The following is a 23,896-nucleotide window of genomic DNA, read 5'->3' on the forward strand; positions in this document are numbered from 1 at the left end:
GAACTCCAGAATCATCACGGACACTTCATGTTGCCAGCAATTTTGCCTTTTGCTTAGCTTTTAGATTTATCTTAACTTGTCTAGTATATCATCATCGAGATGACAAATGTTTTTTACTGGAATATTTTATCACAAAATTAACAGAATAAGGATCTCATTCTTCAGCAGTTAATGCCCATTTATTCTTAATTTCCATGAGAGTTGCATGGTAAAAGTTCATAATATGTCTTTCCCATTTAGGCTGGAGTATATAAAATGGATACTTGAGCTATATTACTAAGGACAAAATAGGTTATTTAATTAGCTCTTCTCTGGAGGTAAGAGAAAAGGGGAAATATAAATCAAGAAGGGATTGCAAAATAAAGATGACATTCTTGTGAAAGTCTACTCTATGAGAATAAAATCCATAAAATCATTCTGCATGATCTTGTATTTAGAGCCTATATATTAAACTAATAAATACAAAGTTGTATAGAATTTGTACAATCATTTTGTTAATCGAAGCTCTTTCAGAATTTCACATCCCCCTTCTGTCTCCAAAATGTGAAGAAGCAAGGCAACAGAGTCTATTGCCTGAAGTGAACTAATTATCATGGCTGGTCATTTTTCCTGCAAAGCACAGATGTAGTTTAAAGAACTAGATGTCCTCAATATTCAGGTTATTCCCTTGAAGTTCCAGCTAAGCAGTTCTGGACTGTGATTCATTGTTCCCAGCCCAAAAGGTTACAGTGAGTCATAAAGAGTGAACAGTGAACGTTGACTGGAGTCCTGATAGACATCAAATGTGATATTTGTCCCATGTTTATCCCACTGGCCCTAGAGACCCTTTGCCCCTAGCTCACCATGGTTTGGCAAGACTTTGGTGTTTTATGTTCCCACCCACACACTCTTTACATGCTTTACCCTTTCCTGGGGCTCAGACTGTTACTGAAATCAGGGGCAGGATGGTTTGACGTAAGCCTGAAGGACTCTGGAGCCAGGTCCCCAGGGTGGAATCCAGTTGTACCACTTATTAGCTGTGTGACTTTGGACAGCACTGTAACCTCATTTCGTTCCAGTTTTCCCAGCAATCAAGTGAGAATGATGGAAGCTAGCTCAGAGGCTTATCTTCTGGGTTAAATTACAAAAGAGTGACAAAGTAAAATGCAACATCGGTAACCTCCTTACCTAGATATACTCAACAAATTATATTTTAAAAAACAGATTACATAGTGAATAGATAGTATTATTTTTTTTTAAAGATTTTATTTATTTGACAGAGAGAGAGAAATCACAAGTAGACAGAGAGGCAGGCAGAGAGAGAGAGGAGGAAGCAGGCTCCCTGCAGCAGAGAGCCCGATGCAGGGCTCGATCCCAGGACCCTGGGATCATGACCTGAGCTGAAGGCAGAGGCTTTAACCCACTGAGCCACCCAGGCACCCTGAATAGATAGTATTATCCTTGTTGTGTAAAGTGTATGTAGATGATGACAGAGACAGCTGGAAATACCACTCTCCAACATGCTAACAGTGTTAAAATTGGAAGGGTTTAGCTTTCAGAGGTAAAATGTTCAATTCTTTTTTTTTTTCTCTTTGCTTTGTCGTCTTTTTTTTTTCTACAATGATTAGAGATCTTTTGAGTTTTTAGGAAGACATTTGGTAAAAGGGTTATTTACAGATGGCTCTACAAGGAACTTAGAAATCACCCAACTTTGTATCTTTATTCTTTGGGAAAGAAGAGAATTAAAGACCAGTGGAGTAAGGTGAGGAAGCATCAGGGTCAAATTCCCATGATCCGTCCCCATGCTACTTAACTGAGTTTCACAAATGTTGTTTGGGGCTCTAGATTAACAGATTTGCCTTATTTTCTGCTATGATTTTTAAATTTCTTTGTATTAGTTCTTCTAAATAACTATATATTGCTATGTAGTATTTACCTCAAGGAAGTATGAAATTGAATTATTACACAAATGTGAGAGAATTTTATAACAGAGTTTATCTAGATATTTAAAATCTGCTTTGGAAAAATAATATAAATTTTTTGTGGAAAAGTGTACCTGTTGCTTAGGTACCATGGAGAAAAAAGATTTGAGAAAAGCATATCATAATTATTTTTATGATCGGTACTAAAGTAGTCTCTGGATCAATATAAGCTAACTGTTGGTTACTAATGTTAATGAGCTTGCTCTGTTATGAGCTTCCTACACAGATCTCAAAGAATTGTCCCTAAATTTCTATAAACAAAGGTAATAGATTACCCATAGAGCATTAAGTACAAGAGAAATCATGGATTTAGATTATATTTGTAATGGCTATTTCTTCTGTCTTTAATCACTATCCATGACCTCCTTTAAAATGGCTAAAGAAGAGACGAATTAGCAGAGATGACTACAATCTTGGGAAAATGAGGTCATGTCCATGAGGATGTTTTATGTCCATTACATACACAGGTATATAATTGAGCAGGAGTTATTATATGACCTTTGCCTTTTTTCTCTGTTTTCCTTGAGGCTGGCTGGGGATTGGTTTGGCAGTTCTTTGTTTTGCTTATTAGAACCCAGACAGATTTTAAGCAATTTATAGTCACTGTCTGTCTGATGGCTCCTTGCTTTGTATAGTGGGTATTAAATATTTTTTAATATTATCCCCAATTAGAACTCTAAATAGAAGAAATACTAAGTAATGGGGGAATGGGGTTTATCCTCTCTTTGCCTTTCAAAATCTCTCCCTGTTTCTCCCCTTCTCTTATATACACATTTATAAATATATATATGGGTTATGTTGTATAAATGTACATATGTTTATATACACTCGATATATTGTCTTTGGAAATTAAAATGTAAACTTAATTATAAATTTATGTTCTTATATATAACCCAAATAATTGGTGATATTTTTCTAAGTTCTCCCTCATTTTTCTCAGCCTAATTTTATGTAGCCATGAAAATGCTGAGCATGGTAAGCACTGAGGCATTTAACATTTTCACCTGAAGTCAGCTTTAACGCAGTGGACAAGAGACTAGCTGATAACCTCAGCTTCCTGCAGTTTCAGAGCAAGGGGGACAGAAATAGATGTGCTGGACATAGGGTTGAAAATGTCCCTGATTGGTGCCAACCAACTTTGTCTTTTTTTTGCTATGGCCTCACCTGGGATGCAGTGTAGGCAGGACAGGACTAAAAAGTCAGGAAGAAAAGAAGTCATGAAATCTGGGCTGCAGTCTCAAATCTACCACTAACTCACATGACAAAAATCATGCCGTTTCTTTGGTCCTCTGTTTTCTTAGCTATTAAAATGTGTGATTTGTAATAAGTCAGATCTAAGCTTTAATCTAGTTATCCTATAGGATTCTAGTCACAACTCTTCTATGATACCTTACTCCAATCCCAATATTCACACAGGCCAGGTAATATCTGGTGCTAATCCACAGATGCCAGTCATTGGCTCGGATTTCTTCCCAATGCTAAAAATCAATCCTAGCCCCAGACCTGGTGCATTCACTCTTCTGATCAACATGGTCACTTGTGAGCCTTTGCCTCTATGACCATAGTGGCTCAGAAGACTATATCTCCCTTAAAGTTCCAAATTTAAGACCAAAGACTAAAAAATGGAAAGGATAAAATTAGAATATTATAGAATATTCTATAATGTTGATGCAATATAGTGTATCCTCCATTATGACATGTCACTTGTTCATAGTAAACTTTTCTAATACTGCCCCAAGCTGGATTAGAACTTCAAGTGAGTATTAACAACCACTGTGTGTCTTCATAAACAAAGCAGCTTGATTTGTTGGCCACTTAATTAACCTCGTGAGATCAGATCACAAACTCATTCATTAAGAAGATCTTTTTTTATTATAAACTTGATCTACAACCTTTTACTGATGACCTAGCATTTAGATTAGCAAGGATGACACTTCTGCCTGGCAATGGGTAGAAATATATTCTTCACTTAGACACAGGTTTATGTTGCTTAAGATCTAGGGTTTATACCCAAACACTTTGCTTTATTTTACTCTCACTTCTAATTGCAACTTTTGTGTGGCTTTGTCACAGCAATCATGTCTTGTTTTTAATTTTCTAACAATATCACAGTTGAGGATCTGTGGGTGTAAAAGGTGTTTTATGAGGGGAATATCTAAATGACTAGAGGATGTGAGATATTTTGCTAAACTGCCATTGCTAATCTGATTTAATAGCATCTTAATGGCTCTGGATATTTTGAAGGCTTGACAAGCTTAGAAACTTGGCAGTCAGCTCTAGACCTCTAGCACAGTCATTCCATTTCAGGTCCATGGGAGCCAAAGGTCTTGGATGGTCATTTAGCTACTCAGTTAGGAAGCATCTGTTAAGTACCGGTTGTGTGTGGTATATTATGAAATAAAAAGATGTGATCCCAGCCCCTGAAAACCTATAGTCTTAGAGAATTCCAAATTAATGAAGGGTCTGAAATTTCATTCTTATTACAATCATTGAATTGAGTTCCAGAAAACACTTGTACAGACAGAGGGATTTGAAATGAATAAGGGAAGCAGAGGTGTCTAGCCTAAAATAGAGAAGACTTGGGACATTCATTTGATTATGCATTTAACCAACAATTTTCATTGAGTACCCGTTGTATACCTGTCACCAGGAATGCAGACATCTGTGTATAACAGATTACAGCTCATCTGAGAAGCGTAACTGCAGCCTGAGGCAGGAGTCGGGCCATGTTGGGGGAGAGTGAAGAAGTAAAGCAGGTTCATTTAAGTTTCTTTTGTAATAAGAGCCAACAGGAAGCAGTGAAAGATGCAGTGAGATTATACATATAATTGTGCCTTGGATGGGAGGAACTCTGGCCTGGTTGAGGATCAGTGCAAGCTTCCATCAAGAGTTGAGGAACGAAAAGAATCCCAGGCCTTCCAGTATTTGTTTAAAGGAGGAATCATTAGACTCCCTCCTGCAGGCCAGTATGGCCTGTGGCCTGTTTCTGTGTTTAAAAAAAAAATAAGTTCAACATTTTCTCCATAGAAATGTTGGGTATTCTTAGTTAATTACTAAATTCTCTGTAATTTTTGTTGCTATTGCAAATGGTTTCTTATTTTTAATCACATTCTCTAGTTAGTTATTGCTGATGTACAGAAATGCTATTTTTTTGTGTGAATCTACATTTGGCAAGCTTGCTGAAATCTCTTGTTAGCTCTAATAGTTGTTGATTTTTATCAACCCTCTCAAACTTTGCTCTTTTTCTCATTTCCTCTAAGCCAGGCAGGGGTCAGCCAGCTAGGACTCATGGGCCATATAGCCCACCATGTTTTTGTAAATAAAATTTTATTGGAAACTAGCCCTATCCTTTTGTTTACGTATTGTTTGTGGATGCTCTTCAGCTATAATGGCGGAGTTAACAGAGACTGCATAGCTCACAAAACCTGAATAAAATCCTTGTTCTCTGTCACTTTAGAGTCAAACTTTACCAGTCTCTGACAACATGATAATATCTTTAAATATGTGAAGACTATCCATCAAAAGACTTGATTTGTTGTTGCTCTACAGACTTGAACTAGGACCAACATGTAGAAATTAGAGGGAGAGAGAGTATATTATTAATTAATTAATATATAATTATATATTAATTATATTTCCACTATAATTATTTATATTTATTATATAGCATATGTAATATATGCTTATAATTATTTATATATTTATAGTATAATTGATTAGTATATAATTATATATAATATATAATTAATTAATATATATTAAGGCAATATGAAGAACTTTTTAGTAGACTGACCATAGAAGTACTTACTCAAAGGAAGATGAAAGCTGTCTTTCTTTCACCTAAAAGAAGATGATCTCATAATTAACCAATAATTAGCCAATTACTTCAGCATGTCAGGTAAACTAGGACTATTATAGTCAAGCATGGATACATTCACTCTGCCTTTATAGGAGATAGCATTCTGGAATAACTCAATTATCTCTGCACTTTAGTTATTGAGAAGGAAGGAAAGATCTCAGATTTAAAGTTAAAACATGTGTATTTTCACATCCTACAGATTTCTGAGGATACCCTAAAACCCTGCATTTAAGAGATGATATACAACCTTCAGCTTTCTTACTCCTCTCCAGCACTGGGGGGCAAGGGTCATTGTTTTGATGGTTGTGGCCTCAAACTCAATGGGAATTCACCTTTTGGAGAGTGAATAGTGGTAGAAAGGATTCTTTGGATGGTCCCATAGACCTCACAATGTCTTCTTCAAACGAGAGTAAAATAAGTCTTTTTTAAAAGAGCAAAGTGTAAAATCAGCCAAAGGGATTTGTAGGACTAATGAGGTATTTCCAAATATTTTTAACTTAATGAACTACACATCATATGACTTAGTCCACAAGAAAGTCAATGTGGGAACATTTCATAAGATGATTTTTGCAATTTTTTTAGTAGAAAATCCCATTCTGTGGAAGTGGGTAAAAGTCCCTTCTGTGGTTTAATTTAGCAAGCACAGATTCCAGCTAAGGCAGGTGTTGGCAAAATGTCACGGCACTCAACTCCGAAAAGTGGCCTCTTTCTGCCAACACAGCACTCTGCAAATTGTAGTTAAACAAGCATAGTGTGCGACTGATTTCTCTTTCATATTCTGTAATTTGCCAGTTATTTTGTTAAATTCTATGTTCTTAAAAACATCAGCATCCCGTTAATGATTTTTTTAGGTTTCAAAAGGGGAGCAGTCATTGCCACAAGGTCATATCCAGGATCTTGACAGGCATCGTCCCCAGTAAAATTCCATTACTCCTACTCTCCCAATGCATATATATATTACTGTGTTGTACTTTTTGCTTTGGCTTGACATGTCATGGTTACTACAGAAATTCTTAAAGTGTACTCCCTGGACCAGAAGCTTCAACATCAAGTGGGAAATTGCTAAAAATGCACATTCTCAGGCTCTATCTCAACTTCTTAAATCAGAAACGTAAGCCCTCCAGGTGATTCTAAGTTTGAGAACCATTGGTTTAGGAAAAAAACAAAACAAAACAAAACCTAGGAATTTCTAATTATGTCTTCCTCAGAAAGTCAGCTCTTTGGGTTATTCGGTAAATAATCATTACCTACATATGCCACCATGAAAGTCCTGAAAAAGAGTCGTGTATGGGGGTCATAATGGTAACAAACAGGTATGTGTTATCCACACTGTGTTCCCATTGCTAGGCACAGTGCATGTCCTAGGGTTGGTGTTACATGAATATTTACTGAATTACTCCATCGGAAAAAAAACATAGCTAAGCCTTTGACTCCTGAGGATTCTAATGTGTAGAATTTCAAGTACTGACCTTTCACTATTGTTATCATGGGTCTCTTACTCCAGAAATGGAAAACATTGACAAACATTCTCATGAAATGAGACTTCTATTTTTCTTTACATTTAAAATTGTAGGTGTAACTGTCTCTAAAATTGCAAGTAAAAGCTGTCTCTGTAGACCATTTGTATCATGAATGAATGAAATTATGCAAGAGAAAGGGAATATTACTGAGATCATATATCCTGGTTGATTCTGACTATATGATATGCACTCTTTATTTCTACTTGCCTTGGTTGTGTGGACACAACTAGGCCTTGAAGATGGAAAAAGGGTCTGGAGCAATTCCATCAGTAGCCTTTCTCTTTCTGCCTAATCATTCTGTAAATCAGCAGAGCAGCTGTAGACCAATTAAGTTCAAAAGTGTACAGGTGGTCAAAGGAATGACTTGAAAAATGTACTCGTGTTTTAAAGGGACTTTGTTTCATAAAAAATAAAAGCAGCAATAGCTTTTTGAATTAAATGTAGAACGTAAAGGCCAAAATAGTTAAAATGAAATAAATAGTCAAATAAAAATATAGCTTGGTCCAGATGTAACCAAATTAAATGGAACAGTTCGCAGGTGCCCTCCCCAAAATGTTGATAATATAGTTGGAGAAAATTGCTTCCTTCATTTTTTATGACTATAATTGCTAGGACAATCTTTATATATAATGAAAATTCTTTAAACGTCATGAAAACCATGCCATCCCATCTCTGATCCATATCTTTATGTCCTATAACTACTGCTATAAATCCAGATCAATCTGTATTATTACTAACTCTGTTACTTTAATTTTTAAAGCTATAAATATAGATCAGTGTGTATTAACCCAGAAATCATCCATATAACCACCTAAACAACCTAGAGCTCATGTTAGAAAAAAACCTACTATAATTGATTGAACTGATATAGGGAACCATGATGATGATACTTTAGAAAATACTTCCATGCCTGAGAACAAGTGTACATTTTACTTAAAAGCTACTGTGTGTCATAGTATCAGGCCTATATTCCTCCATCTTTTCCCTCCCTTCCACAAATTTCTACTGATCACTTTTTTTTTTTTCATATGCCTGGTACTGAGCTAGGATTTGTGAGGGCTACAGAAAAAAATCAGAAGTATTTCCATTCCTCCAGGAAATGAAAGCACAAAGAAAAAGATAACATTTATAAATAGCTATAAAGATGATAGAAAACAATAATGCTGTTTGAGAGTGGCCCAGAATTTTATGTGTAAAATGACATTAGTTATATGGAAGTAGTTTTTTAGTACCTATTAAGTGAAGAAACAATGATAGAAGCTAGAGGTACATGCGAAAAAGGCAGACACATTACTTAATCTCATGTATTTTACAATCGGGATGAAATGACAGATACTGGAGTCATTAATAAACAAGATGATTATGAATTATGTAATTAACATGGAAGAAATAAGATGTTGATAAAGAATAACATAGGGACTTGTTTGAGATAGTGTGATAAGAAAACACTTCTCTGAAGGGACACCATTTGAGCTGAGACATGTAGCAAGGGAAAAGTCATCCACATAAAAATCACAGGGAAAATGAGAAATGAAAGACATTTCTACACAAAGACTTGCCCGCCAATGTTCTTAGAAGCATTACTACTTACAGCCAAAAATGGAGGCAACCTAAATAAATGCCCATTAACTGATATTATGGGTTGAATCATGTCTCCCAAAAAAGCTATATTGAAGATGTAACCCCCACCTCAGAATATGGCCTTTTCTGAAAATAGGGTCTTCATAGGTATAATTAGTTCAAATGAATTCATTATGGGTGGTGGCGGGTCCTTAATCCAATATGACTGATGTCATCGTAAAAATACAATAAGAAGACTCACAGAACATGATGACAGGGATAGAGACTGGAGTGACGGAGCTGCACGGCAAGGACCACCAAAGATGGACAGCCACCAGCGGAAGCCAGCAAGAGGCAAGGAACAATTCTACCAGAGTGTCAGAGGCCGTGGAGCCCTGTCATGGCCCTCATTTATGACTTCTAGCCTCCAGAACTGTAGGAGAATACCTTTCTTTCTCTTTAAGCCACTCATTTCGTGTTACCTTGTTGCTAATATGACCAGGGAACAAATAAATAACATGTGGTATCTCCAAACAGTTGAATACTATTCAGCAATAAAAAGGAACAATTTACTGATACATACTGCAACAAGGATGACCCTTGATAACATTCTGCCAAGTGAAAGGGTCCAGATGCAAAAGAACATGGAGTGTCTAATTCCATGTTTATGAAATTTCCAGAAAAGGCAATCTCTCGGAAACCGTAAGCAGATTAGAGTTATTGCCTGGGGCTAGAACAAGTTCTGAGGCTTGACTGTGAAGAGTCAGGAAGGACCATGGGTGTTGGAAATGCTCTAAAACTGGATTATGGTGATGGCTTCACAGCTTGGTCAACTTACCAAAAATCTTTGAATTGCACTTAAAATTGGTCAGGTATTTATATGTAAATTATACCTCCATAAGTGTGTGTGTGTGTGTGTGTTTTAAAGAAGTCAGGGGAAACATTGAGAACTGAGGCAAAGAGGTTTTGTTGCTATCTGGTCATTTAAAGGCCACTGTGGGATGGAGAATAGGTCGGGCAGAGGAGAAGAAGGATCCTGGAGGAGTGAACTTGGAGTCTGGGCCTTGGTACATAGGCATTTAGGATGAGGAAAGAACAGGGCTGGGGATCTTCCACTCTGTCTCTGCATTGCTGTGATATTTCAGTTTCTGAAAAAGGTCCTGTAAGATATATTTTTTCCTTGGTATATCTTTTGAGCTGGGTTAAAGAAACCTAGTGTATATGTAATGTTTATTGAAGGAGGAGGCAGGGGGAACCCTGATGGCTGCTGAAACAGCCTTGCCCTCTGTATTTTAGCAGTATTGTCTCATCTCCCTCCCACACAGGACACACTGCAATGCAGATTGTTTTGATTTCCTGAGAGCACAAAAGACCTCTTTTTCTCAAAGCAATTCTTTTTTTAATTAGCCTTGTTCCTGAAGTACGTAACCATACACACCGCAGTAAAAGGTGTTAACTTGTTCCTGCACTCAGAGTCATACTGCTGATATTTATGGGATGATGAGTCAACGGTTCGACTTTGGTTAGCAAGTTCAGCAGCTGTGTGCGAATGCCAGCATAAGCAAGCGCCACTTCTTTACTGGCCCCACTCGGTAGCAAATGCTCAAAGAAAGGCAAACCCAAATTGAAGTGCATGAGACCTCAGCCCGGCCAAAAAGGAGGGAATGGTTTTGTAACTGAATGTGGCAAGCATGGATTTTGTGTATTTGAATCTAGTTTTGTAGTGTTATTCATTATAGGGGTGAGAGCCCACAATAAAAGAGGAATCAGGGACCAGAGCTGCAACCTGGAACACTAACTAGTTTGTTGTGAAAATGAAGACAAACTGCTTTACCTCTTTGAGATTACAGCCCTGCTCACAAAAGGGAAAGACAGATTAGGACCAATTTTAATTCCGGGAGAAGTGGTTTAGAATCCCCCCCCCTTTTTATAAGATGCATTTATTTTAGAGAAAAAGAGAGTGCACACACATAGTGGCCAGAGGGAGAGAAGTGTTAGCAGACTCCACACTAAGCAAGGAGCTGGACGTGGGCCTCAATTTCACGATCTTGAGATCATGACCTGTGTCAAAACCAAGCACTTACTTAACTGATTGTATCACCCAGGTGCCCCTTTTGAGAATAGGTTGCTAGCTACAGATCCACTCTGTGGGAAAGTATGAATCCATGGATGCCAAGATTAAAAATGCTCAACTAAATTATTTCAAAGATCCCTTCCAAATCCAATCCTCCCTATGATGCTATGAAAGGAAAAAACTAAACAGGTATGTTCAACTTCGCACTTTGGATGACATACCTCATAGCAAACCTAGCTAGACAGCTGTGTCATCTGACACTTTTGATTTTCTTTTTACACATTAAGGAAATCCCCTTGATGCTTCCCAAACATTAAAGCTGCATCAAAAAGGATCATCTCTGCAAAATGAATGAAATTATTTCCCTCTGTCATTGTACCTGTCATCATCTGTTCCTTGCTTTTACTTTTTCTTCTGAATCCCTCAGTCTTTTTTCCTGGAACTATAGAATACCTAAAAGGTGAAATGGAGGAGCCTATCATTTCTTACTACGTTAAGTAATTCCAAACTTCATACTGGCACAGCTGAATCAGAGACCATGGAAAAGGATTAGAAATTGAATAGAAATAAATGTATTCAATCAATTAGAGCAGTGGGAGATGGGGTCAAAAAGGCTTGATAAGAAATAATTGGTAAGTCTTCAGTTATAAAGTATGGACTTAGGTAAAGTATGCACTAAGATATTTAGACTTAAAATAGGGACTTAGAAAAAGTATTTTGTTAGGTTATTTTACCTTGGCCACAATTGTACATTTTCTAGGATATGGGAAAATGGGAGAATATAACCTTCAAAGTAAACATGCCGTTAAGAAGGTGGGTATAATTTTAAGATTACTTTTTATAGTTACTTCCTACTGTCCTTTTTACATTGGTTCAGAATACACTAATACCGGCATTTGATGTTATCCTCTGTGCACTAATTTGTGCTTGGATCAGATTGGTGTTGAAAGTGAATAATAAAGTATTTTGTGGTCACAAATTGATTATTAAGATTTTTTTCTTATATAGATCAAATCAATCATGGAGATTTTTTTTAATACTTAAAATTTTTCTACAATATTTTCAGTAATTTAGTTTATTTTCCTGATGACTAGGACATTATCTCTCCCCTCCTTTTTTGGTCCATAACTGCCTTAAGAAGAAAAGAAAAGAAAAAAATGTTTTTTGATAAGTGAAGTTGAATGCACGGAGAATTTGATCCTAGCAGATGGTACAGCACTGTGATACAAAATTTCCCCTAGCAGTAACTGGGAGAGGAGCCACAATTCAAGGCTGGTTAGAGATAGAACCAGCTTTAAATGAAGAAATTAATTGTGCACATAATGATGTATGAGAGCATCCTACATTAACAGAAGAACACTTACGTACATTTAAAAAGAACCTCAGAGACTTAGTTCCTTTGTTTATTCACAGGGGTGATGGGTGAATATGAGCCAAAAATAGAAGTGCACTTCCCAGAAACAGTGCCGACTGCCAAAGGAACAACAGTGAAGTTGGAATGCTTTGCCTTAGGAAAGTAAGTTCTGGTTTCTCTTCCATCTTGTCCTCCCTTCGGCTGGGGCAGGTAGACAATTTTATGTGCACTGTTCACAGCAATGGTTTCTGAGGGGAGTGAAAAGCAAGACAAGCCTTTCTTTTGGTAATTCTATGTATGCATCTTTGATTCTGCCCTCTCACCACGGAGAGGGGACATGTAATAGCACAAGGGGGATTAGGCTGCCACAATTGACACGGCCACAAAGGAGAAGAGAATGGGCAATTCTGAAAAAGTATTTTGCTCTATTATTGTGACCTGTAATGTGCACGCTGTCTAACCCAGAATGACAGGAAAACAATGGCCTTCATTTGAGATACACTCAAGCTGACTCTTTGGGAAAATATGGACTTTCATTCTTGCCCTAGTTTAGAGAGGATGCATCAGACTTTTCTTGAAATTCTTTTTAAATGCCCAGTCTCTTCTCTCGAGTTTGGATTTCCTTCTATTCTAGCTAAAGATAGGTAAGATCTTACATCTGAAAATTATTCACTTTATTATTACATCTGTGGAGTGATAAGCCTACTTGGGATCCAGTTAACCTTTCCATAGATTATCTTTGCAAGGGCAGAAAGAAAATGAAAAACAGATCAGTTAAGATTTTCCCGGTAACACTGAAAAAAGGATTTGGCATAAATGATACACACTATCTTCTGAAATGAAATTTGTAGATCATCTGTGATTTTAATGATTGACATTAATCTCTACACCCTACTCCCTCTCTCCAGCTAGCCCGTCGCTAACTCCCCATCCTCTCCGTGCCCAAATGTTGACTTATGCAACAACACTAGCATGCTCAACCTCAGTATCAGCACCTAATCTGTTTCCGTATTTTTTTTTTTTTGCTCTTCACACCAGCCATAGAAGAAAGATGTTACTTTTTATCAATGTATTTTCAGCTCTAATAAAAGAATTCTTTTGGTTTTCATGTTTTTAAGTTGGGGCTGTGTGAGCTACAATAGTATCTTTACTTTGGCACAATGCAATGCAGTGATAAATCTTTGTATCCTGAAAACTTACCACATGAAATGAATTATGACATATCTGTAGGACTGAACACTGTACAGACATTAAAAGGCAAGTTGTACAGCAACATATGAGACAGAGAAAATACCCATGATTTATTGCTAAGAGACTAAAAACAGATTGCTAAACATCATAGCGTGGGCCCATTTTTTATTTTAAATATATACGTTGGGAAATGCAATCCAGGGAAAAGGTGGAAACAGGTAGCTGGATAAGCTAGGTATAAATTTGGTAAACTGTACAAGGTGACACCTTGAAAAATCTTTTTTGGAAAAAGAGCAAAACTCAAATCGTTCATATTTCAAAGGGGGTATGAATTAAACTCTATTCACACTGCTTGAATGGCACTGGAATAAAAACAAAAGACCAAAATTGGGCTCCTCCAGTCTGCACAGAACTGTTTGGGTATGCATATCCAGCTGCCAAAACACATCATCATTGCCCACTTAAGAGCAGGAAGACTGTGTCTAAGTACAGTTATTTGTAAAGGCATGTATTAAGTATATATCTCATCAAATGTAAAGGCACCCGTAATGTACTTTTGATAGAGCCATTTCTGCATTTTGAGTTAGTGTCTGTTGAATTAACTTAAATTGTTCTAAAACAAGTGTACTAGAATTGATGGCTTTAATTTTTTAAATACCATCTCAGGTTTTCCAGAGAAGATTAGCAAGTCTTTAGCCTAATTACTTCTCTGTGTGTGTTTTTGTGAAAAATAAATAAGTAAATAATTGTATCCCCTGATAGGAAGCTGCACTCTTAAAAGCTGTGGGTAGCTTGCTCAACCATTGATTTGCAGACTCAATGATGCCCTCCTTGCAATTTAAGATGTGTTCTCACAGTTATGGCTGTAGGGTGATAGATGCCTTGAGAGTACATAAAGACCCCACTGATGGCTTCTTTCCTTATCTTACTATTTTAAGTAAAATTTCCCCTAACCACTCTCCTAGTCAGCTGGTAAGTTGGTAAGGTTCTATAAAAAATATTCCAAGGGACGGAAAGTAGAAGCTGCCAGTTTCTTCTTGCCTATCCCTTAAAACTGACAAAACATCACTTCTGTCTTATTTTAATAATCAAACTCGACAAACAACCCAGCAGGTTTAAGGCAGAGGAGAACCTGGACCTCATATGGGAAGAATGTGAAAGTGCAGTCATCTTCAATCTGACACATTTGTGCTCAGACATTTCTATTTTCATATTTATGATTTAGGGGAAAAAAAAACAGTTACACTAAAAAATGCAAGCATGTAAAATCTGTTTTTTATTTTAGAGATAATATTATATATTTTTATTAAGGTTAAGAAAGTTTATTTGATTCTAAGAAAAACACTTAACATATAAATAGTAATACTGGAAATGTGGATATAGCTAAAATCATAATAGTGATATGTGAATGAATGAAGTTTGGGAATACTGTCTAAGGCAAGCTTATATGTTTAGAACCAAGAAGAAAGGGGTTATGGGAAGCATAGGTTCAAATAAAAGGTACAGTTTTCTCTAATCTAATGTACTCCTTTTTATTCTCACTATCAGTCCGGTACCAACTATTATCTGGAGAAGAGCTGATGGAAAGCCTATAGCAAGGAAAGCCAGAAGACACAAGTCAAATGGAATTCTTGAAATCCCCAATTTTCAGCAGGAAGATGCTGGTTTATATGAATGTGTAGCTGAAAATTCAAGAGGGAAAAATGTAGCAAGGGGACAACTGACTTTTTATGGTAAGTTTACCTCTAGGATTTATCATTTGTGATGCTAAAAACCTTGGCACTAAAAGCATAAACTGGGAGGTTTCCTTTCAGGCTTTCTGGAAAGATTGTGTACAACAGGACTATATAAGAGCCTTGGTTTGCTGCTAATTAGCGTTCCTGGGGTGATTCTGGGTGTGGAGAGTGAGGGTGGGGGCAAGGATGTTGACAAGCAGAGAGGAAGAAATCAGGCTGAGGTGTTTGGGAGATGGGCATTAGTGGGAATGCACTTGCGAAGAAGTGTTTTTCCTCTTCCCATCAAGCTGTAAACATGACACAGGAAAGCTTTTGTGATTCCTTCTCCTGATGTTTTTCTTTTTAAACTGTGTGCTTTTCTTCTTTCGAATTTTGATTTCGGGCTCATGTTAATTCTTTGTAATTGCTTCTATTTGATAGCAATTTAATGTGGTACCATGAACATTTCAAAATGCACACTCCCCAATTTTAGTTCTTATCAGAGTAGAGCGTGACAAATCTCTCTCACCCCAAAGACATTTTATGTGCAGCTGCTCCTATTCCAATCAAATCATCGGCATTGATCCAAACGTAATATAAATGGAAAACCTCTAGCACGTGGTCATCAATTTAGCCAATCTTGGAAACCCCTGTCAGGGTATTGATTTGAAATCCAAAGAGGAATTTCATTGGATAGGCATTTTGAAAGCAAATTGAGTTCTGCCAAATTGGAACATGTCTGAATCCCATCTTTCTGGGAGATGGGAAATAACTATTGTAGACTGATAATTATTCAAAAAATAGTTTAAATATACAACAATGAATATTAAAGTGCTGAGAGTAGTTCTTTAGGGGCAAGTTGTAGTAAGAGTTTTAAATGTCCTTATTTTTTTGAAATAACAGATAATAATAGTTATTTAAAATAAATATTTTACCAATTCTTCTTCCAAAGCATTTTGGTTTTAAGATAGAGCCAAAGATTAGGGTACCTGGGTAGCCCAGTGGGTTAAGCCTCTGACTTCAGCTCAGGTCATGATCTCAGGGTCCTGAGATCAAGCCCCTCATCAGGCTCTCTGTTCAGCAGGAAGCCTGCTTCTCCCTCCTCCTCTCACTTTCTCCTCCCGCCTGCCTCTCTGCCTACTTGTGATCTCTCTTTCTCTCTCTCTCTGTCAAATAAACAAATAAATAGTCTTTAAAAAAAAAAAATATATATATATATATATATATATGGCCAATGACTTTATTTATTCATCATAAAATCTTCCTTAGAAACATGATTGGAAACTGAATGGAGATTTTGAGTATCAGCTAGCTTGCAGGGAGCTCCCCGACATGACCCTCAGGATTTAGAACTTACCTACCTGATATATCCAGGGTGACAGGTGAGCACACACGTTCTAGAAACTATTTCACATGATGACATGGGCAACAGTTGTTTGAATAAGCTTATATACTTCTTTAATCATTCATCTTTCTTCAACAATTATTTATAGGACTAATTCCACTCAAGCCAGATGATGGACTTGAAATGTCATCTTGGCTCTTTCTTAAACTGTGGTATTTGATACCTTATTTGATTGGTTGAAAAGTAAAAGACGGTGCCTGGATGGCTCAGTGGGTTAAGCCGCTGCCTTCAGCTCAGGTCATGATCTCAGGGTCCTGGGATCGAGTCCCGCATCGGGCTCTCTGCTCAGCGGGGAGCCTGCTTCCTCCTCTCTCTCTCTGCCTGCCTCTCTGCCTACTTGTGATCTCTGTCTGTCAAATAAATAAATAAAATCTTTAAAAAAAAAAGAAGAAAAGAAAAGAAAAGTAAAAGACTCCATAGTCCATTGACTGAAAACCATAGGACCAAAAGTGACACATTTGTTTAGTGAGATACAATTGATGTATTTTTCAAGTGTTTAGAGTACATTTTTCTCACAAGCATAATAATTTCGTATATGTCATGCAAGAACAACCTGAAACTATTCAGAAAAATGGCCAATGTTTTCTCTTTTTTTATTAGCTGAATAGAATTTTTGATTTAGTTCTGGCTGTTCCTGAGTGTTATTTGAGTTGTTCAGCTAATTGAATAAGATCGTTTTCGCTTTCATGGTTTTCTTTTTTTTTCATGGTTTTCTTTTAAGTGAAGTATCTGTTTTTGTTATGAAAGTATGAAATGTTCTGTAACCAGGAGTTGGTGTAGTGCTTTCTAGTGAGTGAAAGTTTTCCTGCAGTGGAAAAAGAATACTCCAGAGTCACTGTTCTGGAGAGTCAAACTTGTCATTGGCCCTCAGCCTTGTGCAATAAAATGGTTTGGGTTTTTTTTCCTTCAGGGATCCTGCCCTGGAGATGAAAATCAGGTTCTAACAGTGTTTCCCTTTTAAATGGAGTTATCTGCATCCATGCATGGGGGAAAGAGCGGAATGAAATTTGCCTGCTTTCTGAAGATAACTCGGCTTTTTTCTCAGTTGTCAACCACCCTTGGTATTAAAAGCTTGTCAGATCAGTTGACTTTAATAGCACTTGGCTGTTGCATCTATGTTTATTCTTTTGTTTTTCCTCAACTAGCATATCAGTGACACAGAAATTATCGAACTGTTTTCATTGTCACAGGAGAGATTAATTATACAAAAGTGCTTGGCTGTCATTTTCTCTCTCTGTCTCTGTCTCTCTCTCTCTCTTTTTTTTTTTTTTTTTTTTTTTTTTTTGGTCTCTATTGGGTTTTCCCAGTGCTGAGTTCCTAATATCCAGCTGTCTAGATCTCCAATTTAAATGAGTTATTATAATTAAAATCACTGTGTAGATCACAAAAGGGGAGAAAATAGCCCCAGTTATTTATCCATGAACATTCTATCTTTGTTGACAAGAGAGTTTCTTATAACATTAAGATGTGCTATGCTCAGGGGTTATAAACCATGGGTTTGAGTTTAGAAACCTGCTTCTCTTTTTATGGTTTCAGTTGTTTATTCTGTTCATCAAATCTCCACTTCAACAACCACAGGTGTGCTAACTTCTCATCTAGCTTAGCGATACGGCCTTTTTCCTCATTTTACACTCGAACAATTAAACCTTCCTCCAACCGCCTGCTGGACATGATTCCGTTGTTCCCATCTTCCCTGTGTCAGAATGTGGAACCTCCTATTCCTGGTTGGAATATTCCCACTATAGTTCTATCTTTAGGTTAGCATGTGCTACTCATGTTTGGGCTCTGTGAAGAATTAAAACTAGTTCAGACATAAAACATTTTACCCCATCCTGTCATTCCAATTTATTTTTGCCGTGACTTATACTTGACCAGTGTGGTTTAGTTTTTGTTTTGTTCCTTTGTTGTTGTTGTTGTTTTGAGTATAGTGGACACACAATGTTACATTAGTTTCAGTATCCCATACAGTGACAGGATAAGTTTATACATTATATAGTGCAGTCTACTTTTAATACGATCTTTCAGACATTTTTTCAGCATAAAAAACTTTCTACAGGGACGCCTGGGTGGCTCAGTTGGTTAAGCAGCTGCCTTCGGCTCAGGTCATGATCCCAGCGTCCTGGGATCGAGTCCCATATCGGGCTCCTTGCTCCGCAGGGAGCCTGCTTCTCCGTCTGACTCTGCCTTCCACTCTGTCTGCCTGTGCTCGCTCTCGCTCGCTCTCTCTACAAATAAATTAAAAAAAAAAAAAAAAAAACTTTCTACAAATAGATCTGTAGTTTTCAAGAGTAAAATACAATAAATCTTTGTTGCTAAAGGTAGAAATTTTCCAGGGATTTTAATATATTATTAACTTGTTCAGCAATTTTTTTTTTCATTGCCTGATGTATTGTGAGGCATCCTGATTGGGTGAGGGCTGGTGGCACAGGCAGTAAAAAATTCACCCATTTATAACAATATAATATATTGTATATTGTATATTGTAATATAATATATTGTATATTGTAATATAATATATTGTATATTGTAATATAATATATTGTATATATAGTAATATACTTTAATATATAGTATATTGAACACACTACAAGGGAGCAATGGAGACAGCAAAGGAGAGAATGTCTGCCACGAGGTGGTAGTGAGGGGCTATAGTTATAGGGTGGAGTGAGGGAGTATGGCAACATATGGAATTTTCCCTTTTTTGGTAATCTTAGGAAATTTGCCCCTATTAGAAGTGGTAAGTTAGGGCCTATGACTATTTCAAGATGGGTAGCTTAATGACCCTGTTGCATTCAGGTAGGTGGCTATTCTGGGCCGTTTTGCCTTGCTTAAATTTCCACTGCTCAAGCCTATTGCTTAAAGAAGTCTTTATACCTATGGCAGGCAATGCCAGGCAGTAGGGTTGCAGTACAAATCCCTGCCCTCAAGGAGCTTGTATTCTACTAGAAGTTGAAGATAATATACTACAAAGCAAATGAATGAACTGGAAAGTTTCATATTGTAATTAAGAATTATGAAGAGAATAATCAGATTATATGACAGAAAATAACAAGGAGGAGGGGAAAGGCTTCATAAGATAAGGTAGTCAGGGAAGACTAGTCTAAGAACTGAATTCTGAGCTGAAACCTGAAGGATGAGAAAGACCCAGATTTTCAAGGGAAATATACCTCAGGCAGAAGGTAAAGAATTACAAAGGCCCCAAGATAGAAAATTACGTGACATGTTTGAGCTGCAACAAGGAAGCCAATATAACTATATCATGGTGGAAAAGGGCAAAAAGTTTTGAAAAATAGGAGGGTGACAGATACCTTACAAGCCAGGCACAGTTTGGGTTTTATTTTGAGTATAATGGGAAACCATTGGAGGATTTTAAGTAGGGAAATGACTCCATAGGATTCACCACTTTAGAGACCACTCTGGTTGCTCTGTGGTGCATAGATTATGGGAACCAAGAGCCAAAGCAGGACAACCAGTCAGGGAGCCATCTAGGTGAGATGTTGGTGGCTGGGACTTAAAGAACAAAATAAATGGAGAAACTTAAGTTATATTTTGAAGTTAGAGCCAATAAGACTTATTCTTATAAACTCAGTTTGCAGATGGAACTGCTTCCCAAAGAGCCAGTTTAAGTTTACATAGTAAGAAGCAGAGCTAGATTCCAAATGCCGTGTTCCTTCCTCTATGTTAGAGGTTCTTGTACTTCAGTGTGCATTAGAATACCACGGAAAATTTGTTAAAATACTATCGGGCCCTATGCAGAGGTCCTGATTCTGTAGGGCTGGGGCAGGACCTGAAAATTTGCATTTTTTAAAAATTTTTTTTAATTTTTATTTTTTATAAACATATAATATATTTTTATTCCCAGGGGTACAGGTCTGTGAATCGCCAGATTTACACACTTCACAGCACTCACCATAGCACATGAAAATTTGCATTTTTAAGAAGTTATGCTTCAGTAGTGCTGTCTCAGCTTGTTTAGAATCCACGGTGAGAACCCTTGCTCTGTGCTAAGCTGTTTGCAAGTAGCAGAGTAAAGCTGAGATTCAAGTACAAGCATGCTAAGGTGCTCTTGGTTCTCCACAAAGCTCACCGCTTGCTGTCACATCAGGTCCTGTAGCCAGTCCACATAGACAAAGTAAAAATGAGAGTGCTAAAGCAATTATCTTTGAGGACGGTAAAGGAAAGTATAAAATGGATTTGATTCACTTGATAATTACTCATTTTTCCACCTCATTGTGTCTGTATAGTCACTTCCTTTCTTTCACAAATAGACATATAGTATTAAATAGCCATCATTTAGAAGCATGAAGTGTGAACTAAAAGAACCTGCTATTTAATACCTTTTGTATTTCTCCTATAGGTAACAGGTGTTAGGAGAGTGCAGCCATCATACTTCCATTAGGAAAATGGAATATTTGAGGAATATAATATTTGAGCAGGCTTCAATTCATAGAATCCTGTCATGTTTGAACTGGAAGGAACTATGGAGGCCAACCCTTTGATTTTTATAAGGAAAGAAAAGAAAGCCCAGAGACATAAAATAACTTACCCAAGATCATACAGTGAGTGAGAGTCAGAGCCATGACTAGAGCTGCTCTATCTGTTATACTGCATGTTAATTTTCCTGCCAAGAAGACATTTTAATACAGTAGGTAAGGGGGAAATCCATTAATCATCTAGATACTTTTTCTGCATATCTTCCACAACCAAGGTCATAAAATGAAAACATCCAGATGAACAGTTGACTTTCTCACTTTCTATTTTCTAAGATAATCACCTGATTATTGAGTCCAAATAGCTCTTTTTATTTTCCTTTAGAAATTACACATTTAGTTGTGTGTCTAGACTTTGTATGCTTTGGTCCTTTGGCTCGAATGGCATAACTGTAGGCTCTATGACTGCAAACGATGTTTGAGTATCTCTAAGGTCATCAGTAAGTGAATACAGAAGCATCATGCAGGAGAGCATACTAATTTCCCCCCAGATATGCTAAGTATATGTGATCACTAGATAAAAGTCAGCCCTACAGAGCAGCTTAAAGGACACAGTGACCAAAAACTGAACACAGTAGATAAGGTACTTCCACAGTAGAGCAAGAGTCTGCTTAATTGTTCTGGACAGAACTGATATGAAGACCCTCAATTTCCCTCGGTGCCACTTAAAATAAAGTCAGCAATTTTTGTTTCCTTCTCTTTGTCTGGTAGTTCCAATAAGATGCTTACTGCAATATTTCAAGAGGTGCACACTGAGAACACAGTGTAAACGATGGCCAATGGGAAATGATACAGAAGTAGAGTCATGAGATCCTTACCCAAGAGAAGCTTCAGATTAGGGAAGAAAAAGCCATATCAAGGACAACATTGAAATACAATTCAGTTCCTTCACTGTGTATTGCCATAAGAAGCAGAGGTGCTATTACAATTTTTTACCCAGCAAGGAATACTGTTTAAGTATACTGGTGGCAAGTTTTACATAAGTGGATTCATTTATCTGCAAGTTTCTGTGCTTGTCTAGAGTAGGAGTTCTCACACTTTTCATTTCAGACCGCTTTTCACCTTTAAAAATTATTAAATACTCCAAAGAGTTTTTGCTTATGTGGGCTATACCTACTAATAGATACCATATTAGAAATTAAAACGAAGAATTTAATTTAGTGATTTCTTTATTTTAAAATGAAAACATGTTGAGCCGCCCCCTTCTACACGATCACGCTGAGCTAGTACCCGCGCCTGGAATCGGGTCGCAACCCCAGCCGCGCCTGCCGCCTGCCACTGCCTCTGGACGATGGACCCCCGCAAAGTGAGCGAGCTTCGGGCTTTCGTGAAAATGTGTAAGCAGGATCCGAGCGTTCTGCACACCGAGGAAATGCGTTTCCTGCGGGAGTGGGTGGAGAGCATGGGGGGTAAAATACCACCTGCCACTCATAAAACTAAATCAGAAGACAGTATCAAGGAAGAAAAACCAGATAGTAAGAAGGCGGAGGAAAACATAAAGACAGATGAACCATCAAGTGAGGAGAGTGATCTAGAAATTGACAATGAAGGTGTGATTGAACCAGATACCGATGCCCCTCAAGAAATGGGAGATGAAAATGCAGAGATAACCGAGGAAATGATGGATCAGGTAAATGATAAAAAAGTGGCTGCCATTGATGCCCTAAATGATGGTGAACTACAGAAAGCCATTGACTTGTTCACAGATGCCATCAAACTAAATCCTCGCTTGGCCATTCTGTATGCCAAGAGAGCCAGTGTCTTCATCAAATTACAGAAGCCAAATGCTGCCATTTGAGACTGTGACAGAGCTATTGAAATAAATCCTGATTCAGCTCAGCCTTATAAGTGGCGCGGGAAAGCACATAGACTTCTGGGCCATTAGGAAGAAGCAGCACATGATCTTGCCCTTGCTTGCAAACTGGATTATGATGAAGATGCTAGTGCGATGCTGAAAGAAGTTCAACTGAGGGCCCAGAAAATTGCTGAACATCGGAGAAAATACGAGCGAAAACGTGAAGAGCGAGAGATCAAAGAAAGAATAGAAAGGGTTAAGAAGGCTCGGGAAGAACACGAGAGAGCCCAGAGGGAGGAAGAAGCCAGACGACAATCAGGAGCTCAGTGTGGCTCTTTCCCAGGTGGCTTTCCTGGGGGAATGCCCGGTAATTTTCCTGGAGGAATGCCTGGAATGGCAGGGGGGGATGCCTGGAATGGCAGGAATGCCTGGGCTCAATGAAATTCTTAGTGATCCGGAAGTTCTTGCAGCCATACAGGATCCAGAAGTTATGGTGGCCTTCCAGGATGTGGCCCAGAACCCAGCGAATATGTCAAAATATCAGTGCAACCCAAAGGTTATGAATCTCATCAGTAAATTGTCAGCCAAATTTGGAGGTCAAGCATAATGCCCTTCTGACAAATAAAGCCCTTGCTGAAGGAAAAAATAAATAAATAAATAAAATGAAAACATGTTAACAAAATTAACATATTTTAAGAAATTGACTGTATTTTCCCTAAAAAATTAATGGCAAGAAGGACATTGCTTATGTTTTCGCAAATCTCTTTAATGTCTGTCTTAACAGAAGAAAGCTGGACTCTTATGTGCTTCTCTAGTCAGTCTATCATGATGTATTGGCTTGGTTGAAGTAAATGAAGAAAATATGGTCTCCTACAGATAGGTAGTTGGAAGGAAGAGTTCTCATGGACTTTCTGAAAGAGACCTGGGAAACCCCAGTAGTCCTGAGACCATACTTAGAGAGACACAGGTTCA

The 23,896-nt window shown here is 37.6% G+C and overlaps 1 protein-coding gene and 1 pseudogene across 7 annotated transcripts in view; both read left to right on the forward strand.

The window, feature by feature from the left end:
* LOC132011507 (contactin-4) overlaps positions 1 to 23,896 on the forward strand; it is a 941,143-nt gene that overhangs the window by 746,026 nt on the left and 171,221 nt on the right. For all 7 annotated transcript variants that reach the window (XM_059390189.1, XM_059390187.1, XM_059390193.1 and 4 more), the window contains 2 exons: positions 12,388 to 12,490; positions 15,068 to 15,252. In XM_059390189.1, coding sequence (XP_059246172.1) covers positions 12,388 to 12,490; positions 15,068 to 15,252 — 288 coding nt within the window. The remainder of the gene's footprint in view (positions 1 to 12,387; positions 12,491 to 15,067; positions 15,253 to 23,896) is intronic.
* Positions 22,317 to 23,555, forward strand: LOC132009863 (hsc70-interacting protein-like; annotated as a pseudogene).

Source organism: Mustela nigripes, chromosome 2 (assembly GCF_022355385.1).
Source record: "Mustela nigripes isolate SB6536 chromosome 2, MUSNIG.SB6536, whole genome shotgun sequence".
NCBI lineage: Eukaryota > Metazoa > Chordata > Mammalia > Carnivora > Mustelidae > Mustela > Mustela nigripes.